Here is a 23,604-nt window from a genome sequence, read left to right on the forward strand (position 1 = left end):
AACATAAACGGTAAAGGTCACAGTATCAATGATTTTCTAAATTAATGTTGAGAAGAGTTGCAAGTCCCATTAAAGCTAATCTAAACACATAGAAACTTACGTCAAACTCTTCAAGGGCGATGTAAATAAAATTCTCTTACTATCTAAAGACAATTAGTTAAATTGTATGACAGCAATAATTCTTAATAATATTACATATCACCTCCTGCTTTACAGACGGAAATTGTAGTCAGGAGGCAAGAAAATCATCAGGAGGCACTAAAACCAATCTTCACGTTTGAATCAAAACTGTCCAAAAAATTTGAATACACGCATGAATTTTCAGCTGATGTAGAATCCTTAAAAGGTATTCCCTAGAAATATCTCTTAACTTTTGTCATTTTTTATAAGACTTGTGCAGTCTAAAAATTTAACTAATAAGAATCAATTTGAAAAATACCAGAAGTTTGATTAAGACATGAAAAAGTATGACACCTGTTATGATATCTTTATTAGAGAGTTCTGTTTCGCAAAAAAAGTGCAAATTGTTTCATTGAAATAAAATATTTATCATGTTATCAGAAAATTCACATAAATTTTCATTTCATTATTTTCAACCTGAAATAATACATATACTTTATCTAAATGAAAATTATTTAAGCTTATAAAGAAATAAAATAACTAAATTCCATCAACTTTTACTTTTATTTGAGAGAGAGAGAGAGAGAGAGAGAGAGAGAGAGAGAGAGAGAGAGAGAGAGAGAGAGAGAGAGAGAGAGAGAGAGAGAGAGCATAGTAATCTTTTTGTATTTCTCATAAAATAATCAAATAATTTTCATCATGCATTTTATATCATCAAATATTACATAATCATAAACAGTACCGTACACTTTAGAGCCTGTTTTGCCAAGATTCATTGGTGATATCTTGATAAATATCGGTATTACATGAAATGAGTGCCTAAGGGTTTGCAGGTATTGGCGATAGTTATTTTGTAATCTATTTTATTTTCATCACTGTTTTACTATTACTATTATAAGCATAGAGGAAAGTACCATGTTATTACTGCATATATAAGCAAAGTATTTGTATTTCTATAAACCAGAGTTTAGTGTAGTACACCTCATTAAAAGGCTATTGTAGACATATGAGAGAGAGAGAGAGAGAGAGAGAGAGAGAGAGAGAGAGAGAGAGAGAGAGAGAGAGAGAGAGAGAGAGATTAGTATTTCCAGAATAAGATTTTATTACAGTACTATATTATCATTATCAAACAATACATTTACTGCAGTAATGTATTTTATTCTTAAAGCACAATATTTATAAGCAGAAAATGGATTTTTAAAGTTTATATCGCATATCATTTAAAGAATTCCACTACTGCAGAAAGGGAGTGGGGTCACCTGTAGTAATGTCCACTGATAAGGTTTAAAGGTATTGTACTTACTTTTGAATACTGGATCATACTGGTCTTCCATGAAGCAACTTGGTTGCAAAATTGGGAAATCATGTTGTGGTAAATCCATTCCTGCAAGCATAAAAAAATATAAATGGCAACAAAACTACTATAGCATTCAAATTTACATATAAATATTGATAGGAAATTATTACAGTAATATGCTATTTCAATCAAATTTATAATACTGCATTCCATAAAAGGAAAAGCATACTTTTATATTCAAACTGGTTTTACTAACCAATACGGTTTTCGGTCGTCTCACAGATGAAGCGGTACATAGAGGCGGAACAGGACTTGGTTTCCAAAAGGCCCTTTGTATTCAGCAACATGCAATTGCCTCCTGCTGCTGGATAGTTAGCTTCCCAAAGTCCGCCTAATTCAGTACTGAAGGGAAACTCTATGTTAGATATCACTTACACAGGGCTAATAAACTTTTAGATCATGGTGTACAAAAATTTACGTGCAACACAGGAGAAAACTATGCAGTTGGACTATGAATAAAAATTAACAAGAGTTGGACAACAAGATGAAACAAAGGGGTGTAGATGCAGTGCCCTGTGTAAGATGTACTGTGGGCACTAGCCCATATAGAAAAAACTGTTGATATGATCCCTGGAGCAATATCATGAATGGACTTGCAAATATTTAATAATTGTAATTTAAGCATTTTACTATCAACTGTTTTGTCTTCTCATAAAATGTTATTTTCATTAGTAAAATAAATTTTTGAATATACTTACCCGATAATCATGTAGCTGTCAACTCCGTTGCCCGACAGAATTCTATGGAGGGATACGCCAGCTATCACAATACTAGAAGGGGGTGTACTTACCAGCGCCACCTGTGGCCAGGTACTCAAGTACTTCTTGTTGACACCTCCTCAATTATTCCTCGGTCCCACTGGTTCTCTATGGGGAGGAAGGGAGGGTCAATTAAATCATGATTATCGGGTAAGTATATTCAAAAATTTATTTTACTAATGAAAATAACATTTTTCAATATTAAACTTACCCGATAATCATGTAGCTGATTCACACCCAGGGGGGTGGGTGAAAACCAGTGTACAAGATTAAAGGATAGCTAAGTATCCCATATTTCATATAACAGTTATCTCAAATAACAATGAAATAATAAGTACCTGGTAAGGAAGTCGAATTGAACCGTTACTCTGTCTCTTTTTTAAGTTCGTCTTCCTTACTGAGCGCAGCGTTCCTCTTGGAGGCTGAATCAACCCAAAGGTGCTAAAGTATACAGGGCTGCAACCCATACTAAAGGACCTCATCACAACCTTTAACCTCGGCGCTTCTCAAGAAAGAATTGACCACCCGCCAAATCAACAAGGATGTGGAAGGCTTCTTAGCCGACCGAACAACCCATAAAAAGTATTCAAGAGAAAGGTTAAAAAGTTATGGAATTATGGGAATGTAGTGGCTGAGCCCTCGCCTACTACTGCATTCGTTGCTACGAATGGACCCAGGGTGTAGCAGTACTCGTAAAGAGACTGGACATCTTTGAGATAGAATGATGCGAACACTGACTTGCTTCTCCAATAGGTTGCATCCATAACACTCTGCAGAGAACGGTTTTGTTTGAAGGCCACTGAAGTAGCCACAGCTCTCACTTCATGTGTCCTTACCTTCAGCAAAGCAAGGTCTTCTTCCTTCAGATGAGAATTTGCTTCTCTAATCAGAAGCCTGATGTAGTAAGAAACTGAGTTCTTAGACATTGGTAGAGAAGGCTTCTTGATAGCACACCATAAGGCTTCTGATTGTCCTCGTAATGGTTTTGACCTTCTTAGATAGTACTTAAGAGCTCTAACAGGGCAAAGTACTCTCTCTAGTTCGTTCCCCACCATGTTGGACAGGCTTGGGATCTCGAACGACTTAGGGTAAGGACGGGAAGGAAGCTCGTTTTAGCCAAAAAGACCGAGCCGCAAGGAACATGTAGCCGTTTCAGATGTGAAACCTATGTTCCTGCTGAAGGCGTGGATCTCACTTACTCTTTTACCTGTTGCTAAGCACACGAGGAAAAGAGTTTCTAATGTGAGGTCCTTAAAAGAGGCTGATTGGAACGGTTCAAATCCTGATGACATTAGGAACCTTAGGACCACGTCTAGATTCCAGCCTGGAGTGGACAACCGACGTTCCTTTGAGGTCTCAACAGACCTAAGGAGGTCCTGTAGATCTTTGTTGGAGGAAAGATCCAAGCCTCTGTGGCGGAAAACCGCTGCCAACATACTTCTGTAACCCTTGATCGTAGGAGCTGATAGGGATTTTACGTTCCTTAGATGTAACAGGAAGTCAGCAATCTGGGTTACAGTGGTACTGGTTGAGGAAAACTGCATTGGCCTTGCACCAGCTTCGGAAGACTTCCCATTAAGACTGATAGACTCTGAGAGTGGATGTCGTCCTTGCTCTGGCAATCGTTCTGGCTGCCTCCTTCGAAAAGCCTCTAGTTCTTGAGAGACTTTCGATAGTCTGAAGGCAGTCAGACGAAGAGCGTGGAGGTTTGGGTGTACCTTCTTTACGTGAGGTTGACGCAGAAGGTCCACTCTAGGAGGAAGAGTCCTGGGAACGTCGACCAGTCATTGCAGTACCTCGGTGAACCCTTCTCTCGCGGGTCAGAGGGGAGCAACCAACGTCAACCGTGTCCCTTTGTGAGAGGCGAATTTCTGAAGTACCCTGTTGACAATCTTGAACGGCGGGAATGCATACAGGTTGAGATGGGACCAATCCAGCAGAAAGGCATCCACGCGAACTGCTGCTGGGTCTGGAATCGGAGAACAATACAAGAGGAGCTTCTTGGTCATCGAGGTAGCGAATAGAACTATGGTTGGCTGACCCCACAGGGCCCAAAGTCTGCTGCAAACATTCTTGTGAAGGGTCCACTCTGTGGGGAAGGCCTGACCCTTACGGCTGAGGCGATCTGCCATGACATTCATATCGCCCTGAATGAGCCTCGTTACCAGCGTGAGCTTTCGATCTTTGACCAAATGAGGAGGTCCCTTGCGAACTTGAACAACTTCCTCGAATGAGTCCCTCTCTGCTTGGAGATGTAAGCCAAGGCTGTGGTGTAGTCGGAGTTCACCTCCACCACCTTGTTAAGCTGGAGGGACTTGAAGTTTATCAAGGCCAGATGAACTGCCAACAACTCCTTGCAATAGATGTGAAGTGTCCTTTGCTCCTGATTCCATGTTCCCGAGCATTCCTGTCCGTCCAGTGTCGCACCCCAGCCCGTGTCCGATGCGTCCGAGAAGAGACGGTGGTCGGGGGTCTGAACAGCCAAAGGTAGACCTTCCTTGAGAAGAATGCTGTTCTTCCACCACGTTAGAGTAGACCTCATCTCTTCGGAAACAGGAACTGAGCCCGTCTCTAGCGTCAAGTCCTTTATTCAGTGAGCAGCTAGATGATACTGAAGGGGGCGGAGGTGAAGTCTCCCTAACTCGATGAACAGGGCCAGCGATGAAAGTGTCCCTGTTAGACTCATCCCCTGCCTGACTAAGCATCGGTTCCTTCTCAGCATGCTCTGGATGCATTCTAGGGCTTGGAAGATCCTTGGGGCCGACGGACAAGTCCGAAAAGCTCGACTCTGAAGATCCATACCCAAGGAAACAATGGTCTGGGATGGAACGAGCTGAGACTCCTCAAAATTGACCAGGAGGCCCAGTTCCTTGGTCAGATCCATAGTCCATTTGAAAATCTCCAGACAGCGACGACTTGTGGGAGCTCTTAAAAGCCAGTCGTCTGACGGAGCCGGACACAAGATCATGATACTGCTGCACAGTCTGTAAACTGTCAATCATGGGCAAGCGAGGAAGTACAGTGACAACCCGAATCTGTCTAGACTATCTGGGTCGTACAGACAACTCCTTAACGGGTTGCTGAGGTTGCCGCACTGCGTCACAACAAGTCCCTTCTGTTGGTTGTTGAACGTCTTCCCCGTGACACATTGACTCCGTAAACAAAAAATCCTCTAACAAGGACTAAGCTTGGACTGCATGTCATGCAACACAGCTCAAGGTCTATGGGAGCAGGTGTGGTAACAGACGGGATTAGCGGCTGAAGTGGAACCATTACCTTCCCTGTAAGCATGTAATGCTTAAATAAAAGTCCATAAGAGGTTATGCAGCTAAAGGCTCCCTCCAAATGACAGAGTCCTCAAGGGAATATCAGAAGGAGGGAGAAAAGAACTTTCTCATCTACAGGGACCTTATCCTAGAAAAGCTAAGTTCTCTGAGTGAGGGTTCACTGGTGCAAAAGCAGCAGACTAGAAGGCAACGTTATGAAACTGCTTGACAGTCTAGTGAGTTGGCAACAACCCAAGATATGTTGAGAAGCATGCGGTAAGGTATGCAGAGCATGATGAATGCAGAGTATGCTGTATGCAGAGCATGCTGTATGTAGAGCATGTTGTATGCAGAGCATGCTGAATGCAGAGCATGCTGTATGCAGAGCATGTTGTATGCAGAGCATGCTGAATGCAGAGCATGCTGAATGCTGAGCATGTAGTAAGCAGAGCCTGCTGTAAGGAAAGCAGAGCGTGTGCATGGCGTTTAACATTCTTAGAAATTCCATGACCAGTGCTAGAGTGCTTTATGCATGCTTGCATGGGGTTTAAAAATCAACATAATGTTTACCTTACATTCATAACTCATGATTCATATTTTTGCCATGGTTTGAAAATGGAGGTAAGGTATGCTGAACAGCAGAGTCAGAACGAGCTGGAACAACAACAGTGGAAGGTGCAGAAAGTTCCTGTTCCTGTGGAATGAGTGGAGCGTGAAGAGACCGAGGTTGCGCAGAACAAGGTAAAGTTCCCGCAAGCAGAGGTGTCTGAGGTGCAGGAACAGGGTGCACGGGTTGAGCTCGGTGCAGCAGCTGAGGAGACTGACTCACAGGTGGAAGAGGTTGTACCTCCACCGAGAGTTGCACCACCGGTGGAGCAGCCAGGGGAGGAGGAGGAAGAGTGGAGTAATCCTCCTGATCCCAAACCGAAGGTTGCCTTAAAGAAGGCTGAGGCTGAACAACACTGGGAACAGCGAACACAGAAAGAGGTTCAACATCGTACGCCTGGCAGAAGGTGCTGCGACTGGGTGCAGCGAGTGCAGGAGGGTTGAGCACAGGCTGAACGGGTGCAGGTGGTGAAAGGGTGCAGGTGGAGGTGCAACACTCTCAGCCCGATACTCACGCAACAGGTCCGAAAGCTGTGCTTGCATGGACTGTAGTAGAGTCCACAACATCGTACGCCTGGCAGAAGGTGCTGCGACTGGGTGCAGCGAGTGCAGGCGGGTGCAGCACAGGCTGAACGGGTGCAGCCGGTTGGTGCACCACCGGTGCAGGCGGGTGCAGCACAGGCTGAACGGGTGCAGCCGGTTGGTGCACCACCGGTGCAGGCGGGTGCAGCACAGGCTGAACGGGTGCAGGCGGTTGGTGCACCACCGGTGCAGGAGGAGGAGGAGGTGCAACACTCTCAGCACGACACTCACGCATCAGGTCCGAAAGCTGTGCTGCATGGACTGTAGTAGAGTCCACAACATCGTACGCCTGGCAGGTGGTACTGCGATCAGGCGGAGCGAGCATAGGCGGGGGGGAGTGAAGGCGCACTCTCAACCCGACAAAATAATGACTGAGGAGAGTCAGAGCTAACCCAATGACTGCATCCGGGTTGTTGAACTTTACTTCGTACGTCTGGCATAGGTCTGGACTTTACGTTTAAGAGGTCTAGAGACCTGAGACCAGCGTTACTCTGCCTTTATTTTCTCCTCTAAATCTCTTCTGCAGACGAGCAAAATAAGGGCTCAATCGTCTGCGGGTGGGAGTGACGGTCTCGGTAAGACACGCCCACAACCACCGAGGATACTTCTGTGCGCCGATCAAGGCCTGCCGAACCCTTTTGCCCTTCGACATTGCTTCTCCCCTGGGCTTGGGAGCTTGCAAGAGGTCCCGGACTGGGAGGACGACTGGCGCGCACAAAAGTACCCTCACGCATAACACTGACATCAATCACTTATCACTTTGATTTCTGTTTGCACTTATTTCACTGAACTCGAAACTTTAAGTGGTTTGTACCTGAAACACGCAATTCTATCCTTCTCAAAAGTTAATAATTGCGAAAACAGAATTACAATGTAACAGAAAAATCTAATGAAAGAAAATTCAGTGGCTGGAAAGAGACTAAACACTAGATCACTCTAGAAACGTTTAGTTTCTTCCCCTAAAGAGACTAGGGATAAGAGCAAAACGATAACGACGTTACTCGTACGCCTGGCAGGCTTGAGGGAAACGTTTATCCTCTTTCTCCCTCCGTCTCTATCTCTCTCTCTCTCTCTCTCTCTCTCTCTCTCTCTCTCTCTCTCTTGACTTAGAACCTGAGAGAAGAGCCCAATCATATATATCGTTAAAACATATTATTGTTAAAGGAAAAAACTGAAATATTTCCCAAAAAGAAAAGTTCCTTATTAGAATCAACATTAAGTTAAGAAAGAATGAACAAAACGCTAGACACGGTTACTCTTACTGCAATGTGAAACCGTGAACATTCTTTCTCTATCGTAACGATAGAGTGCAAGTTGAAACGTTCTGAACGTCAACAACTGCCGAGACAAACAAAACGTTAGTTCAACTTTGAAAAAGTACGAGACTATCAAAGAAATTCTTTCAAAGACCTTAAAATAGCATAATATGTTAACAGGTAAAACCGAAATGACGGGCTCACGATAATTAACTTCGGTACCAAGAAAAGACCGCCTACTATTAGGAAGGTCTAATATAAACAAATATAAAAATTAATTTTAATAAGTTTATAATAAAAGGAAGTTAATCGAAGAGGCCTATAAGAGGCGGAGAGATATAAAATAAATCTATAACTTTTGTTAAGCAAAATTAAGAAAGAGAGTCTATACTCTCTTAGACACCAACACTTTCGTCTAAGGGAAGGGTCGGCCATTGAAAGGTGAACGAGAGTTCATACTCTCTTCGTCACCAAAATTAATCAAATTAATTCCAAAAGCTAACTAAGCTAAAATAGAAGTTTCCAGTAAAGCGACAGCCGAAATCAAAGAGAAATACTTCACCAAAGTCGTGAAAATACTCCAAGAACATAAGCGTATCCCAGAACGTCTTGCCGGAAGCACGACAGAGGAATAATTGAGGAGGTGTCAACAAGAAGTACTTGAGTACCTGGCCACAGGTGGCGCTGGTAAGTACACCCCCTTCTAGTATTGTGATAGCTGGCGTATCCCTCCATAGAATTCTGTCGGGCAACGGAGTTGACAGCTACATGATTATCGGGTAAGTTTAATATTGAAAATAAACATATTATGAGTATAGTATAGATTAGTGAAAAGGTTTCGTGATTTATACTGAATGTTGTATCATTCCTTGGTATTTCTATAAAGAATATGCTGATGATCAGCCAAGGAAACTATTTTACATTAACTGATAACTACTGAAATGTATTTACAATTTTATACACATTATGAAAATAATGCATGTGAGTTTTAATAAGGAAACTATATCTGAATAAATGTTTAGAAAACTGTTGCCACAGCTTTCCTCTTTTTATTCAAATTACTGATATCAAAATCAGCTTTTTCCAGCTCACGAACCTTGGCTACTGCAAGGGCTATCTTATAGGAACTAATCAATAAGAAACTAAATATAAAAAACAACCTTTACTTTGATGGCAAATTTAAATCTCTGCTATACTTGTCCATTAAAGTTCCCATCACAAAAACATATACTAATGGGGCAAGACTTACCCATGCCTTAGTGCAGTACCTCAACCAATATATGATGAAATTTGACTCACCTATTTGAGAGGTATGTTTCTTTATTTGAGAAAGTCCACATTTCGATGGTAGCATTGAATACTCCTCCAATCCAATAAGGCACAGCAGTAGAATTGATTGGCTGGTACCCTTTTAGAGTTAGTCCACTGATCTTATAATGGAATTTAGAAAAATTAATCTTTACTTATTCATTATTTTATATGCAATTTAATCCACAAGATATACATTTAGACAAATTACCCCAAATGTCTAATTCTCTAACAATAAACACCTTGAACAACCCTGACAAGAAGACATATAGAAACCCCAAGAAGTCATCTCTTTAAGTTGTATAAATAATAATACATTTCAATAGAATTTCTTAATAAAATCAAATACCAATCTAGAGCACAGGCAGTGCACTGAAGCTCCTAAAATAACATATGAACTGGAATACAAAGGGATATGATCAACCCTACAGTGTTGGCATACAGCTATATACGATCCCAATATTACACTGGAGGGGTAGGACAATTACAAGGACAGAAAGTGGGAAATTTCTAGTTTAAGAATAAACGTTAACTTTAAATAAAACTGCTTTGAAAAACAGAGACAATATGAAATGCAGGGAAGGCTCATAGAAATAAATCTATATCTATTAGGTACTTTATTACCTATATAAATGTAAAGTTTTTCAAGATGAGTTTGACTATGGCCAAATTCAAAATTTTAATGCCAATTACAATACTGACTCTACAAGCTCACACAAAATCATATATCATCAAAAGAAAAAAACTACAAATATACATACCAGCACAGATTTGTTGTATGTCCAGGAAAGCAAAGAGGAATAATAGCCACAAACTAACTCTGAGCCGGCGTAATAACGAGTTGCGGTTGAATATCTGTAGCAGTTCTTTCCTCTCTTCAAGAATCCCATGGGGCAGTAACCTATAGGAAATTCAAAATGTCATGAATATATGATGTTTTATATAGATGAGAGAGAGAGAGAGAGAGAGAGAGAGAGAGAGAGAGAGAGAGAGAGAGAGAGAGAGAGAGAGAGAGAGAGAGAGAGAGAGAGAGAGAGTTTGTATTATGTTGTTTTGGAGATTTACCCCCCCATTTGCACATCGGCACTGAATGGCCTCCCGGTCCTTCTGATACTAATCTTTAAAAGATTTCAGTCTTTATTCAACGTAACTATTGTTATCGAAGTAGCATGAGGCAATGTTAACCACCGGCCCCCCATCTGCTGGCTTTCCTTCTTTGCCATCCCTCATCATTATGTTTTATGTTGAGAGAGAGAGAGAGAGAGAGAGAGAGAGAGAGAGAGAGAGAGAGAGAGAGAGAGAGAGAGAGAGAGAGAGAGAGAGAGTGTGTATAGGCCTATATTACAAAAAACAGCTTATCTTCCATCAAGATCTTTGGGTAACCTAAAAAGGATACTTATCTTTATGGTAGACAGGAATAAGTAGATATACTGTATAATGCTGTATTCTAAAAACTAACTGACCCCACTATAAAAACCCATTACTTTCACACAGTGACTGGGTAGGAAGGGAACTTTGTTGCTGACAGTCAAAATAATGAAAATGGGACCTCTTGGGATCAAGGAAAACTTCTGGATTGAAAAAAAAAATAAAACATTAAAACCTCACTGGAAAAAAAAGGGGTTGCCTTTAAGTAAATAAATATACCCGTACAGTGAATACACATAAATGTCTCAGAACTATGTATTTCTTATGGTGACCTTTACAAAGCCAACCAGACAATATTGTACTCTGGTTATCTCGATTTAGTCTGCTATATCCAAAATTCATTGTAATGGTGTTCCTTATTGCGAGGTTCTACTGTATTATTTCTTGACTAAAATCTTGCATAAGTGAACTAAAATCTCAAGGTACATGCTTACACAACTTAACTGTCACTCAGGTTCATCTAAAAAGTAAAGGGTTAATGGTGCTCAAATCTTATGACCCCAAAAACAACACATGAAAAGCCTGATGCTCTGAAAATTTTTCTTCAAGTCTTCAAATGAAGTTGCCTAAGTCCTCCTATCTCTAAAATCCTAAAATATCTATGACATGATATAAAGGGATTTTGACGAGGGAAAAATCTATTTCTGGGCTCGACCTGTCGCTCCGTGAAATGCTCCTTATAGCACTATTTCTAGGGTATAAACACTGCTAAATATACCAGAGAAAAAGTTGCATGGAATGCCTGGAGTAAACCCAGCTCACTCACTCTTATAGTGTTGGTATAGTAACTGGGGTGTGTTAAAACCACTACCAGAGGTCCCTTACCAATTAGACCTCTCCTTCCTCAATACAGTATCCCCCGATACTACGAGGTGCCGTTCTACATCCAACTACTGCCCGCTACTACGACTAACCCCCCCCACCCCACCCCTACCACTACCCACGCTTCTTCCCTCATTCCTTTCTAGTACCAATGGTAGCCAGACGTGTTTGTTTTCGTAGCTTTTGTGTTTTATGTTTTCAAGATGTCAGACGTTTTCGAGATTTGTACCCATTAGAGTTATGATAATGCATTAATCAAGAGGCAAATATAAGCAAGTTCAAAAGACCAAAGTAACAAACACCAAAATTATTTTGCAAGTGATATAGTAAGAATGAGGAAAAAGCCAAATAAAATGCATGAAGCACAAATTCATTACAAACAAATTGCTACTCCTACACAATTGGTGGATTGTCCTAAGATACAACATCCAACTTGGTGTTATTGATTTAAAAGATATCTGAAAATTTAGGACTTATTTGGTATTGTTTTCCTCTAAAGCTGAATTAAGATATCCTTCCCATATTAACTATAATCTGCATTAAAAGATGCTTCAATTATGGTTGCATTAAAACATGATTCAAATATTCTATAAACAAAATGGTATCAGAAATAACACTACAATATCGCTAACCCAAGATAAACAATAATTTTGTTCAGCATAGTGTACCTGTTTTTGCCATACAAAGAGCATACACGGAAGCATAATTATCACAAGTGGTTCCGTACAGATTATTTGCGTAAAGATAGACACAGTTACTGGTTGTACCCGACAAAGTGACACCTCTCATCATTGTTCCATCAGAAAACTGGTACATACCTTCCTGGAAAAAAAGATTGCAATTAATAGTCCAGAAATTATTTGTATAATCAAAGTATTTACTGAAACACAAGTCTGTAAGGTTTTTTATTCCTATGATATGCAAAGTGTATCTGAATATTTTGGATTGGATGATAGGATTCATTAGCACATAAACAACTTTGGAAGAAAATAATTGCGAGATTTATTTACGTACACCAATACCGCTGCTACACTGCCATCCACATGCCACATAACAAATTTCATTGCACAATACTGGATCCTCTAACATATTATTTGTTTCTCTGTTTCCTGTGTCAGAATCTCAAGGTTGGTCTAGTGTAATTTTGCCATTCAACGTTACTTGGGTATGTCTTCTGTTGGTCCCCCACCGAGACAATGTATTAAATGCAAGACAAATAAGTTATATTTGAACACAATTGATTCTCACTCCAACTGTCCTTTTAACTACTTATTGTGCTCAAAAGGTACACCTTGATGATGATAAATTGAAGGCATATCTTGAATTAGATAAGAATACGTCAAAAGAAAGGAGTGCTAAGGGCAAGAAAAAGTGTTTTGAGTGGGTCTAGCGAGTCTGATCAAAGTGTTTTCATGGCGTTATTTCCGAGGATTTGTGAGCAGTCTATGGTGGGTTCTTATCCAGTGAACAGAGCCTGACAGGCTCCTTCCGAGTTTGGAAATCAGCCATATGAATCTCTAGTGAGCTTGACTGAAATAAAAGGAATGTCAATGATAATAATATAACTATTATCGTTATTATTGCTAGCAAAGCTACAACCCTAGTTGGAAAAGCAGGATGCTATAAGCCCAAGGGTTCCAACAGGGGAAAAAAATAGCCCAGTGAGGAAAGGAAATAAGGAAATAAATAAACTATAAGAGAAGTAATGAACAATTAAAACAAAATATTTTATGAACAATAACACCAAAAAGGGATTTTGACGAAGGAAAAATCTATTGCTGGGCTCGACGTGTGTCGCTCCGTGAAATGTTCCTTATAGCACCATTTCTAAGGCATAAATATTGCTAAATATACCAGAGAAAAAAGGATGCATGGAATGCCAGGAATTAACCCAGCTCACTCACTTTATGAGTGTCGGTATAGTTACTGGGGCGTGATAGAACCCCGACCATAGGTCCCTTACCAGTTAGACCTCTCCTTCATCAACATCCCTTGGAACTACGAGGTGCTGACCTACACCCGTCTGATGCCTTCTACTACGACTATCCTCTCCTCACTCCTACACCCCCTCACCCCTACACCTCCCCACCCCCCTACCTTCATTCCTCCTTAGCACCAACGAAGGTTCAGACGTGTTTTGCATTGCTCTGTGTTGTTTTGTGTTTTTGAAGATGTCCAACGTTTTGGAGATCCCTGCTCCCAAGTTGAGTATTATAACTTATATGTAAACTATAAAACTTAAAAAAACTAGGGGATGAGAAATAAGCTAGGATAGTGTGCCCAAGTGTACCCTCAAGCAAGAGAACGCTACCCTAAGACAGTGGAAGACCATGGTAAAGAGGTTATGGCACTACCCAAGAATAGAAGACAATGGTTTGATTTTGGAGTGTCCTTCTCATAGAGGAGCTGCTTACCATAGCTAAATCGTCTCTTCCAATTAACCTCACCGTCAAGGTGTTTTGAATTTGTTTTGACTTTGTAAACCCACACTACTTCCTACTTGCAATACAATGGCATGTATTAGACTATAGTATACTAGAGGTGATGAAGCAATTGGAGAGAAAATTGGAATTTCAATTTTCAATGTTAGACTTTAATGCGAGCGTGATTTCATGAGGAATCTAAATATACATCTGGTGAATATTGAAATAAACTTTATCATCAAAATTCCATTATCTGTACGGTGAGGCTACAACTGCATCAGCAAGAGAAATCTACAATACTGTACAGGAAATGTTATGCACTCTAGAGTGAATGCAAGAAACACTATCTTACATCATAAACAGAAATACAGTATGAATTAGGATAAAGAAAAATAAATGAAAACTATCTAAATCCCCTCACTGCCTTTGTACCATTCCTCCCTTAAATTAGCCACCAAAACATTCCTTATCTTCTGGGAAGAGGAAGACAGCCGTGGCTGTGGCCAAAAAGTTAGCACAGGAAAAAGTCAAACAGCTAATTGGATTAAAGTGGTTGTTGATACTACAACATCTCTGGTTTTCTAAATACAAAAAGCTAAACCAAATTTGTGAAGTAAAATTGAAAGTGGATCAGATTACTTATTCATAAGAAGATTTTATGCATTTACATAACGTAAGCATTTCTTGAAGCCAGGACCCAATAGCCAACATAAATGAAATTACACTTAATTTCAAAATAGATTATACTTCCCTCTTGGAGAGGTCTTTATGAGATGGTAAAACCTTATTCATGCAGGAAATAAGGGTACTGTGAGTCCCTACACAAATAAAACTAAATACTTGACATGATTGGAGGTTATGACTAGAGGTGCAAAGAAAAAGGTTATTACTAGGCGGCAAACAGAGCAGACAACAAACAATGACTAAGTCTATCACTAGAGTGGTCTCCAGAGCCTGCAAACATGGCATACCAGATGAAATTGGAGGACCTCCACTTTATTTCTTCTTTTGTGAAGTGTGAGTATACATATTACAAAGTAATGGATTTGTTATGAAACTTAACAAAATAAAATCTCGCAACTTACGTATGTTCCATCCTTCAAATCAACCCAGAGATTGATGTGTCCTGGAGCATCATTACGATTGTACTGTAAACTATTCACAAGACCTTTTGTGTAATCCTCACGAATGGTGGCAATTTCTCCTCCCCACATTTTGCAGAAAGAGTTTGACGATGGATAGTCTAATGTGGAGGGAGCTATCATGTAGCACTCTGATGACCAATCAAAAGACAGATATCCAGCTGGACAGTGAGGCTCTAGAAAGAAAGTGTGATTTCAATAACACATAACTAATGCTTGTTCAATAATGTCCAATAATTCATAAGCTAACTTACATAGATAGCAGTAAAGTAAAATAAAAAACAATTCTCATAGATATAACCCATTGTTTTACTACAGCCTGATATTTCAGTACTTTGAGGGATAGACCAGGTAAAAATTAACATGATAACACTCGACTTCATAGAATGATAAGGAATGCTGTAAACTATACGACTGATCATTGGTGAATTTCACACCATGCTATAGGGAGTAAGCTATTGATTTTACAGCATTCCATGGGAATACACGTAGTTGATACTGCCCTCATGTTGTTGAGGATTAGTTACTACTTTTGGGGTATTTCCTCTCTCCCAAGGATTTCTCAACTCATCACTAGGCACTCTGCGGTATCACAAAACCATTACCACTTCTTGGGGTAACATGGAAGAGGTTGTGTTCCTTAAAATCATCATGGTATCAGTGGACAATAGAAAGATTAACAACAGAAAGAGGCTTATTTGCAATCTATGGAGCACTCCTGAAAACACACCTTCAAGAAAACATTTTTTTTTTATGCCAAGTCTTAAATAAACTGGGATCCAAGAGAACATTGAACTTCATTGTAATATGACAAATTCGAAGATAATTTGTATTTTTCCTAACCATACAAACCTTAGCTATTTACAAAGGGTATTACTTTTAGCGTAGCTGAAATGGCGAGCCATTAGAATTTAACGAGGGTGTATTACCCCCGCGCTAGTTAGCGGGGGGGTAGGGGAGTGGTAGCTAGCTACCCCTCCTCCCCCTCACACACAGGTGAATACTCACTTTCACTTAGAGGTAGGACTTGTCTTGGGGGACAGGGCTGGCGGGCAAATATGTGTAAATAGCTAAGGTTTGTATGGTTAGGAAAAATACAAATTATCTTCGAATTTGTCATTTGTTCCGTAACCGAAATACAAACCACGCTATTTACAAAGGGTGACTTATCCCTTAGGAAGGGTGGAAAGTCCCCAGCCATACTGGCTTTGGCTTTACCCGGGGACTCAGAATCCGAGTGAGTCGCACTCGAGAAAAGGAGTCCCTGCACCTCACAAGTTCCTTGCACCGCAAGGAACCATGTGGCCTACGTAAGCTTGTGTGTGAAGGAAGAAGTGTGACCCGTCTTAGGCAGTTGACCTGGAGTTCCAGAAGGAACTCTGGGTTAGGACGTTCCCAATACCACCTCGTCAGGGTATGGGGGACGCGACAGTATTGACTCAATACTCGGAACACAAGGAAGCATGGTTTACCTGCAGAGGTTCGAGGTCAGCTATGCAGAGACCAGGATGCTGCTTCCCCGTAGAGGGGATGATGAAGAAAGAAGTAAGGGCCAGACATACTTCTTTCGTTCATGCAGACTAAAACCTGATAACAATGCCCTCAACCTTCTGCTACCTGTCCAAAAAGGAGCCTGAGGTTAGACCAGCTGTTGTGTAGCCACCACAGAGCGATAGAAAACGTATCGAGACTCCTGTGGGTCACGCCCTGCAGGAAGCGGGCTGCGAAGGTCATCAGACGCTTCCAGACTCCAGCTTGTAGCACCTGCGTCACAGAGTAGTATTACTCGAAGGCGAGGGACGTTGCGATGTATCCAACATCGTGCTGTAGGGCGACGTGACGGGGGAGGGTCTGAAGACAGGTCGAGATGAATGTCCTTGAGTCCGGGCTGAAGAGGTATACTGGTGACTCTCCCCCCATGTCCTCCTTGTGTTCCCAAATCGGCTGCAACTGAGGCCAAACTGCAGCTGTTCCCAGCGCTAACCTCTCGATTCCTGTACTGGCAAGAAAGAGAAGGTCTTGGGACATCAGACACAGAATGGAGACTCAAAATCTTGAATGAATCGGACCGAAGGGTCGGGACCCTCAGATTCTGAGTCTAGCCAACAACTCAGGAGCGAGCCTGAATGTTGCCTTCCCCTCTTCCTTAGAAAGGGGGGGAGTAGTAAGAGACCAAGAAGATTGCTTACACACTGGCCGTGGCCAGAGTGAGCAGAAGACCCAAGGCGGAATACAATCCGAGGCCTGTCGTAAAAGGGTCTTGAGAAGATCTCTTAAAGGACTAAAAGTCCGAGCCATGCTCCAAGTTGGAGGTCTTCCTCCGACTAGGGCAGGGACGATCGTAGCTTCGCATGAGCGAGAATAGATCCAGCGGGCAGGAAAAAGTTATTCCTTTAAGCCTGAAGGTCAGGGAAAGGCTGAGCGACAGGCTTCATTGCCAAGAGCGGAAAGGAGTTTCCTCCCGCCGAAAGGCAATAAGACCGTTATTGCTGGAGAAGAGGCCTCACGGGAAGAGGTATATCTCCCACGGCACCAACCACCTTAGACTCTTCACTTTGCCTGGGAGACCCCTGTGGATGACTATCGCAGATGACGCGACCTCCGTACCGCGACTGTAGCGGGTTGTCTCTTCTAGAGGAGGAAGCGTAGTGTCTCCAGGCATGAAGCCGAAGCGACGCCCCGGTTCGGGAGAGATGTCGCAGTGTGGTTGCTTGAGTAGCCTGCGCCGTGGGAGAAGCTCTCCCGGGAGTTCCGTCAGGGGAAGCAGAGGGTCCAGAAACCGTTCTGCGCATAGTCCCAGTGGAGCTCTCCCATTGAAAGGTTGACAGACAACCTGGTTTTGTTGAGACCCATTGTCCGCAGACAAAAAGGAGGGAAGACGCAGGCGTCGAAGTTGTCCCACCATCACCGGAATGCATCTTGCCAGAGTCTCGGGGTCTGAGACTGGGGGGAAAACTAGCGGAAGCTTGAGGTTCCAAGCTGTCGCGATCAGGTCCCCCAGATCAGCACTTGCTGGTTACCCAAGGTCAAAGACCCCTAGGTACACTCTCTCTATGAGGCTCTGCTTGGATAGTCTGAGAGAAACATTCCCCTGCCTGGAATGAGAGAGCCGATGGTGGAATTGAGAGAATCTCAATCATCCCGGTATCTCTACTGCAAGATGTGAAGGTGTGAAAATGCGTCCCCTGCTGGTTAGCATGAAGTCGACACGCAACGGGGCGACTTGGCAGGAGCGGTAGGACTGAAGAGGGGCCAGACTAAGGCCCTTAAGCCTGCCTGAATGATGGAGAGGTATCCTTCAGGTCTTGACCATAGGCCTGGACCGGAACATGCCCCCCCCCCTTTCCTTTGACGAGTCCGAGAACCGCATCAAGAATGTGGGGAAAGGACGAGAATATCCACTACCATCAAGAGGCTCCATAGGTCAACACCCATTGCAGGTTTAATAGTTCCGCTGGTCCCATAGGGCCAGGGAGTCCGGTTAAACATTGCCTGAAGCCACCGGAACTTGGATCGCCCCACATGGAACTTATCCTGAGGCGACCGTTCGGACTATAAACGGGTCAATGAGGAAAGAAGAACTAGGAAACGTTCCAAGGTAGGGCTGAAAACTCTGCTTGACTGAGAACAGGTACTGCGACTCTCCTCAGTCTTGCCACAGTCAACCGAAAGGAAGGCTCGGAGGATGTGGTAACAGAATCTGGCGTCCCCAGGTGGTCACCCATCCAAGTGCCGACGTTGCTTAACCTCGCTGGACGGACGAGAAGCGGGGTTTCCAACGTGGTAAGGCGCTTGACTCAATATCATGGCCAGATACTCCAGATGTTGAGGCAGAGGAAGAGAAGGCTCCAAGCAAAATACCATGAGCCCACACTCATGGTCAGCATTCGGAAGCTTTTCCCGGCGCTGAAGAAGGTCGAAACCCGAGCCTACCGGAGTTGACCAGCCCTCCAAACAGCAGAGGAGGCGGAAGTCTGCACCTGAGCGGCCAAGAGGAAGGCAGGGAGAGTTCTCTGGGGAAACAAACCTGCTATGCCACGGCGGGATAGCCACACTGCATCATAAGCAGGAATACTTGCAGTTTAGGCTGAATTCGACGAGCACCCTGGAAGATGGATGGAATGGAAACTGAAAGTACCCGTCCTTCCGATCCAGGGTTAAAGGAGTCCTGTCGCCTCGTTACCAGTCTGATCGATTCTGCTGGTCTACGCTGGCCGAAGTTTGTTCGACAAACTTGATCAGGGCTGAGAGGTCGACTATGGACATCCCCTCTCAGATCCTTCCTTACAAGAAAGGATCGACTGAGGGGGCCGGGGGTGAAGCCGTCGATGATCCTAAGGAAGACCTTCGCCTAAGGTATGGATCATTCTGCCCAACCGGGCAACTCTGCTGATGCTATGGCATAGAGGTTCAGAGACACTGAATTCGCTGACAGAGACGGCAGGCGCGATATCCTTGGCTACTCACAGAGATTGTGCGGGAATGGGCATCGGGAAGCTGTCATTCGGATGAGTAACCTTAAGCATCCTCCCAGCGAAAAAACCTGCAATCCTAGAGTTCGTGAACTCCTTTTAGGACTATGCCCCCCCGGGGGAGTCTCCCGTGCCATCTGTTCCTGACAGGAGGAAACTGCAATTGGACACCTTGTCCCAGTTGTCGTAGCCGATAACTTAGGCCGACGTGGTTGAAAGAAAAGGGAGCTGGAGCCCTGCAGAGTCTGGAAGAAAGCGCCTTGGAGGAGTGAAACCGGAAGTCGATTTACTCCGCACAGCAGATGTTTAAGTCTCTGTCCTTGGGCAAAGACAAAACTCTTCTCAAGGATGGAAGGGTGTCTGAGGTCGTTGACCTCCACAGATGAGACACCCGAAGGAAGCCTTCAGTCAGTGCGTCCAGATGGTAAAACATCGAGCTTGTCCGCAAGTAGATACTTAACGACGAAAGGCCAAGGTGCCTGAGCTCGAGAGGAGGAAAGTACCCTTAATCTTCCTGTAGCTTCCTTGAACCAAACCTCGGGCCGTAACCGAGGAGGGAAAGAACCTGGTAAGCTCCCAGAGGAAGAGGTAAGCAGTCACCCCTTGTCCGATGGAGAAATCTTCAACGGAAAGCCCCCCCGCCAAAAATCCTTCCAGGGCGGGAGAAGGAGAGAGTACTCGTGCAGGAGAGGGGACCCTCGAGACCGACCTCTTGGGAACCAACTTCGCCCTGGGGGAAGTCACCACGAAGTCCACTCCTCTCTTTCTCTTCAGCGTAGGAGAGACAGCCGCTGGTTTGTTACCCTGGCCGGTGAGTGCTGGTTTCATAACCCTCATTAACGCCCGTGCCAGCGGATCAAACCATGTCTGCTGCTCCAAGGACACAGAGTCCGAAATCCTCGCTAAGGTGAAAGGGATCGGGCGATCCTTTGGAGAGGACACGACGGTTCCTGCCTGAAAAGAAGGTGGGAAGAATGCTGTACTGACCTGTCTTCGTCCTGCACTACCAACCTGTGCTTGGATGGAGGTGATCCCGAGTGCCGCCTAGGAGCACGCGTCCCTGCTGCTACCACCGGCTGTGGAATTCGCCGCGAACTACGGTCGCGCGAGGGCGAACGGTCGCGCAAAGGCGAATGGTCGCGCGGGCGCACAGGCGAGTGGTCGCGCGGGCGCGCAGGCGAGCGGTCGCGAGGGCGCGCAGGCGAGCGATCGCGCGGGCGCGCAGGCGAGCGATCGCGCGGGCGCGCCGGCGAGCGATCGCGCGGGCGCGCAGGCGAGCGATCGCGCGGGCGCGCAGGCGAGCGATCGCGCGGGCGCGCAGGGGAATGGGCGTGACGGCGAGGGATCGTGCTGCCGCGTAGGTGAAGAAGATCGCTGGCGGTAAGCGATGGCGAGCAGCATGTGTAGGTGAATGATCGCGTGATAGGGTGCGATGGTGATCAGCATCCGCAAGAGGGCGAGCGTTCAGGGTTGTGCGATGAGGAGCAGCATGCGTAAGCGGGCTATCGTGCAGGGTTGTGCGATGGCGAGCAGCATGCGCAGGTGAATGATCGCGTGAAAGGGTGCGATGGTGATCAGCATCTGCAGGAGGGCGATCGTTCAGGGTGGTGCGATGAGGAGCAGCATGCGTAAGCGGGCTATCGTGCAGGGTTGTGCGATGGCGAGCAGCATGCGCAGGTGAATGATCGCGTGAAAGGGTGCGATGGTGATCAGCATCTGCAGGAGGGCGATCGTTCAGGGTTGTGCGATGAGGAGCAGCATGCGTAAGCGGGCAATCGTTCAGGGTTGTGCGATGGCGAGCAGCATGCGCAGGTGAATGATCGCGTGAAAGGGTGCGATGGTGATCAGCATCTGCAGGAGGGCGATCGTTCAGGGTGGTGCGATGAGGAGCAGCATGCGTAAGCGGGCAATCGTTCAGGGTTGTGCGATGGCGAGCAGCATCTGCAGTTGAGGGTCGCGCGATGGCGGTCAGCATCTGCAGTTGAGGGTCGCGCGATGGCGGTCAGCATCTGCAGTTGAGGGTCGCGCGATGGCGGTCAGCATCTGCAGTTGAGGGTCGCGCGATGGCGGTCAGCATCTGCAGTTGAGGGTCGCGCGATGGCGGTCAGCATCTGCAGTTGAGGGTCGCGCGATGGCGGTCAGCATCTGCAGTTGAGGGTCGCGCGATGGCGGTCAGCATCTGCAGTTGAGGGTCGCGCGATGGCGGTCAGCATCTGCAGTTGAGGGTCGCGCGATGGCGGTCAGCATCTGCAGTTGAGGGTCGCGCGATGGCGGTCAGCATCTGCAGTTGAGGGTCGCGCGATGGCGGTCAGCATCTGCAGTTGAGGGTCGCGCGATGGCGATCAGCATCCGCAGTTGAGCTAGTAGCTGGCGAACCATGTTCCTTCAGAAGTGTTGGAGAACGTTGGCGTGCCAGCTGTAACACACGTGGGCGATCTGGAGATCGCTGGCGAGCTGATGATCGCTGACGAGCTGACGATCGCTGGCGAGCTGATGATCGCTGACGAGCTGACGATCGCTGGCGAGCTGATGATCGCTGACGAGCTGACGATCGCTGGCGAGCTGATGATCGCTGACGAGCTGATGATCGCTGACGAGCTGATGATCGCTGACGAGCAGAAGGCTACGCGTGGAAGCCTGCGCAAAGAAGAAGAGTCCTTGACCCCGACCTGAACCGAAGTTCTAGATCGCGAGGGCGAACGTGGGCGCACAGGGCACGTAACAGGAACCACAGGGAAGATCATCTTGAAAGCGCTGACGAACAGGAGAGCGCTGACGAACAGAAGGGCGCGCAGGGAAACCCTGACACGCAAGGGAAGAACCCCCGTGGGGGCAACCCTTTGCCCCGAAGGGATCGTTGTCCGCCGGGAGACTGATGTCCGTCGGAAGACCGCTGTCCGTCGGGAAGACCGTTGTCCGTCGGGAAGACCGTTGCCCGTCGGAAGACGAGATTAGACTGCTGTCCATCTGCACCAAGACGGAAGATCGAGAAAAAGAAGTTGTAGGCTGCAAACGGAGATTCAAAAAGGCGCCTCAAGCACCCTTATAGGGAGATGAGAGGCCCTTACGACGAGGCGGACGGAGGGTCTTACGGCGAGGGAGGCCAACAGCAACAGCAACAGAAGAAACCTCCGAAGAGGAGTCTCTATGAGTGTACTCTCTCGCGAACGAAAGAGAAACACTTCGTGGAAGAGACTGGTCAGCCAGTGACCTAAGAGGGGCAATCCTCCGAAGAGGAGCTCCTGCAGTTGCCCAGCCCCTTGAGCGAAACTGCAGGTGCGACCGCTCAGCACCAAGAGCATAGTCGCACGAAAAAAAGGCAAGAGAAGAACCCCCCAAAAGAGGAAAAGCTCAAGCCTGGACAGGAAAAAAACTTCCCTCGGAAGGAAAGTTATCCGCCCAAGGAGGCAAGCCTCCTGACTGTTCTAAAATGAACTGGAGAGCTGTCCGTCGACACGGGAGTACTACCAGTAGAAGGAGACACGCCCCTGACGACAATACAAGGGGGGGGAGGCAGCAACAGCCGAATCCCCAGGACTCAACCAGACAGCTCACACCGTTGCTATATTACAGAAACGAACTAGATCGGTAACTGTAAAAAAATAAAACAAATAATATTAGTACACATTCATTCCCCCGGGAAGGCTCCGAAGAGGAATCCCGAGGAAAAGGAACAAGAATTACACAACAGGCACGTGCCCTCACAACCACTTACACTCGCGGAAGGAGAGCTGTAACCAAAACAGAATTATAACAATTATAATTATGTAACTATGTAATTAAGTAATTTAAAAATGAATGAACACTAAAGAAAAAACGAAAACCCCGAAAGGAATCGTTCTACAAGCTGAAAAATTAACAACTACAATTAGATTCATAAACTAATTGAGACAAAATGTACGGCGTAGCAACCCCACCCACACGGGAAGGAAGCTACAAGGGCGTAGTAAAACATAGTAAAAGGGTGAACGACCTCAAGAGAGAGAGAGAGAGAAAGACCGAAGTCAAACTCGATCGCAACCCATAAAATTAGGCCGGGGTGGCCTAACTGCCGAGGCCTCCAC

The 23,604-nt window shown here is 45.0% G+C and overlaps 1 protein-coding gene across 1 annotated transcript in view; it reads right to left on the bottom strand.

Annotated features, from left to right (window-relative positions):
* LOC137629437 (uncharacterized) overlaps nucleotides 1-23,604 on the bottom strand; it is a 319,508-nt gene that overhangs the window by 212,402 nt on the left and 83,502 nt on the right. Inside the window, exons 8-13 of the mRNA XM_068360702.1 lie at nucleotides 15,012-15,244; nucleotides 12,172-12,325; nucleotides 10,015-10,154; nucleotides 9,245-9,375; nucleotides 1,674-1,819; nucleotides 1,424-1,504 (exon numbers count right to left, since the gene is read on the bottom strand). Coding sequence (XP_068216803.1) covers nucleotides 1,424-1,504; nucleotides 1,674-1,819; nucleotides 9,245-9,375; nucleotides 10,015-10,154; nucleotides 12,172-12,325; nucleotides 15,012-15,244 — 885 coding nt within the window. The remainder of the gene's footprint in view (nucleotides 1-1,423; nucleotides 1,505-1,673; nucleotides 1,820-9,244; nucleotides 9,376-10,014; nucleotides 10,155-12,171; nucleotides 12,326-15,011; nucleotides 15,245-23,604) is intronic.

Source organism: Palaemon carinicauda, chromosome 2, assembly GCF_036898095.1.
Source record: "Palaemon carinicauda isolate YSFRI2023 chromosome 2, ASM3689809v2, whole genome shotgun sequence".
Classification (NCBI taxonomy): Eukaryota; Metazoa; Arthropoda; class Malacostraca; order Decapoda; family Palaemonidae; genus Palaemon; species Palaemon carinicauda.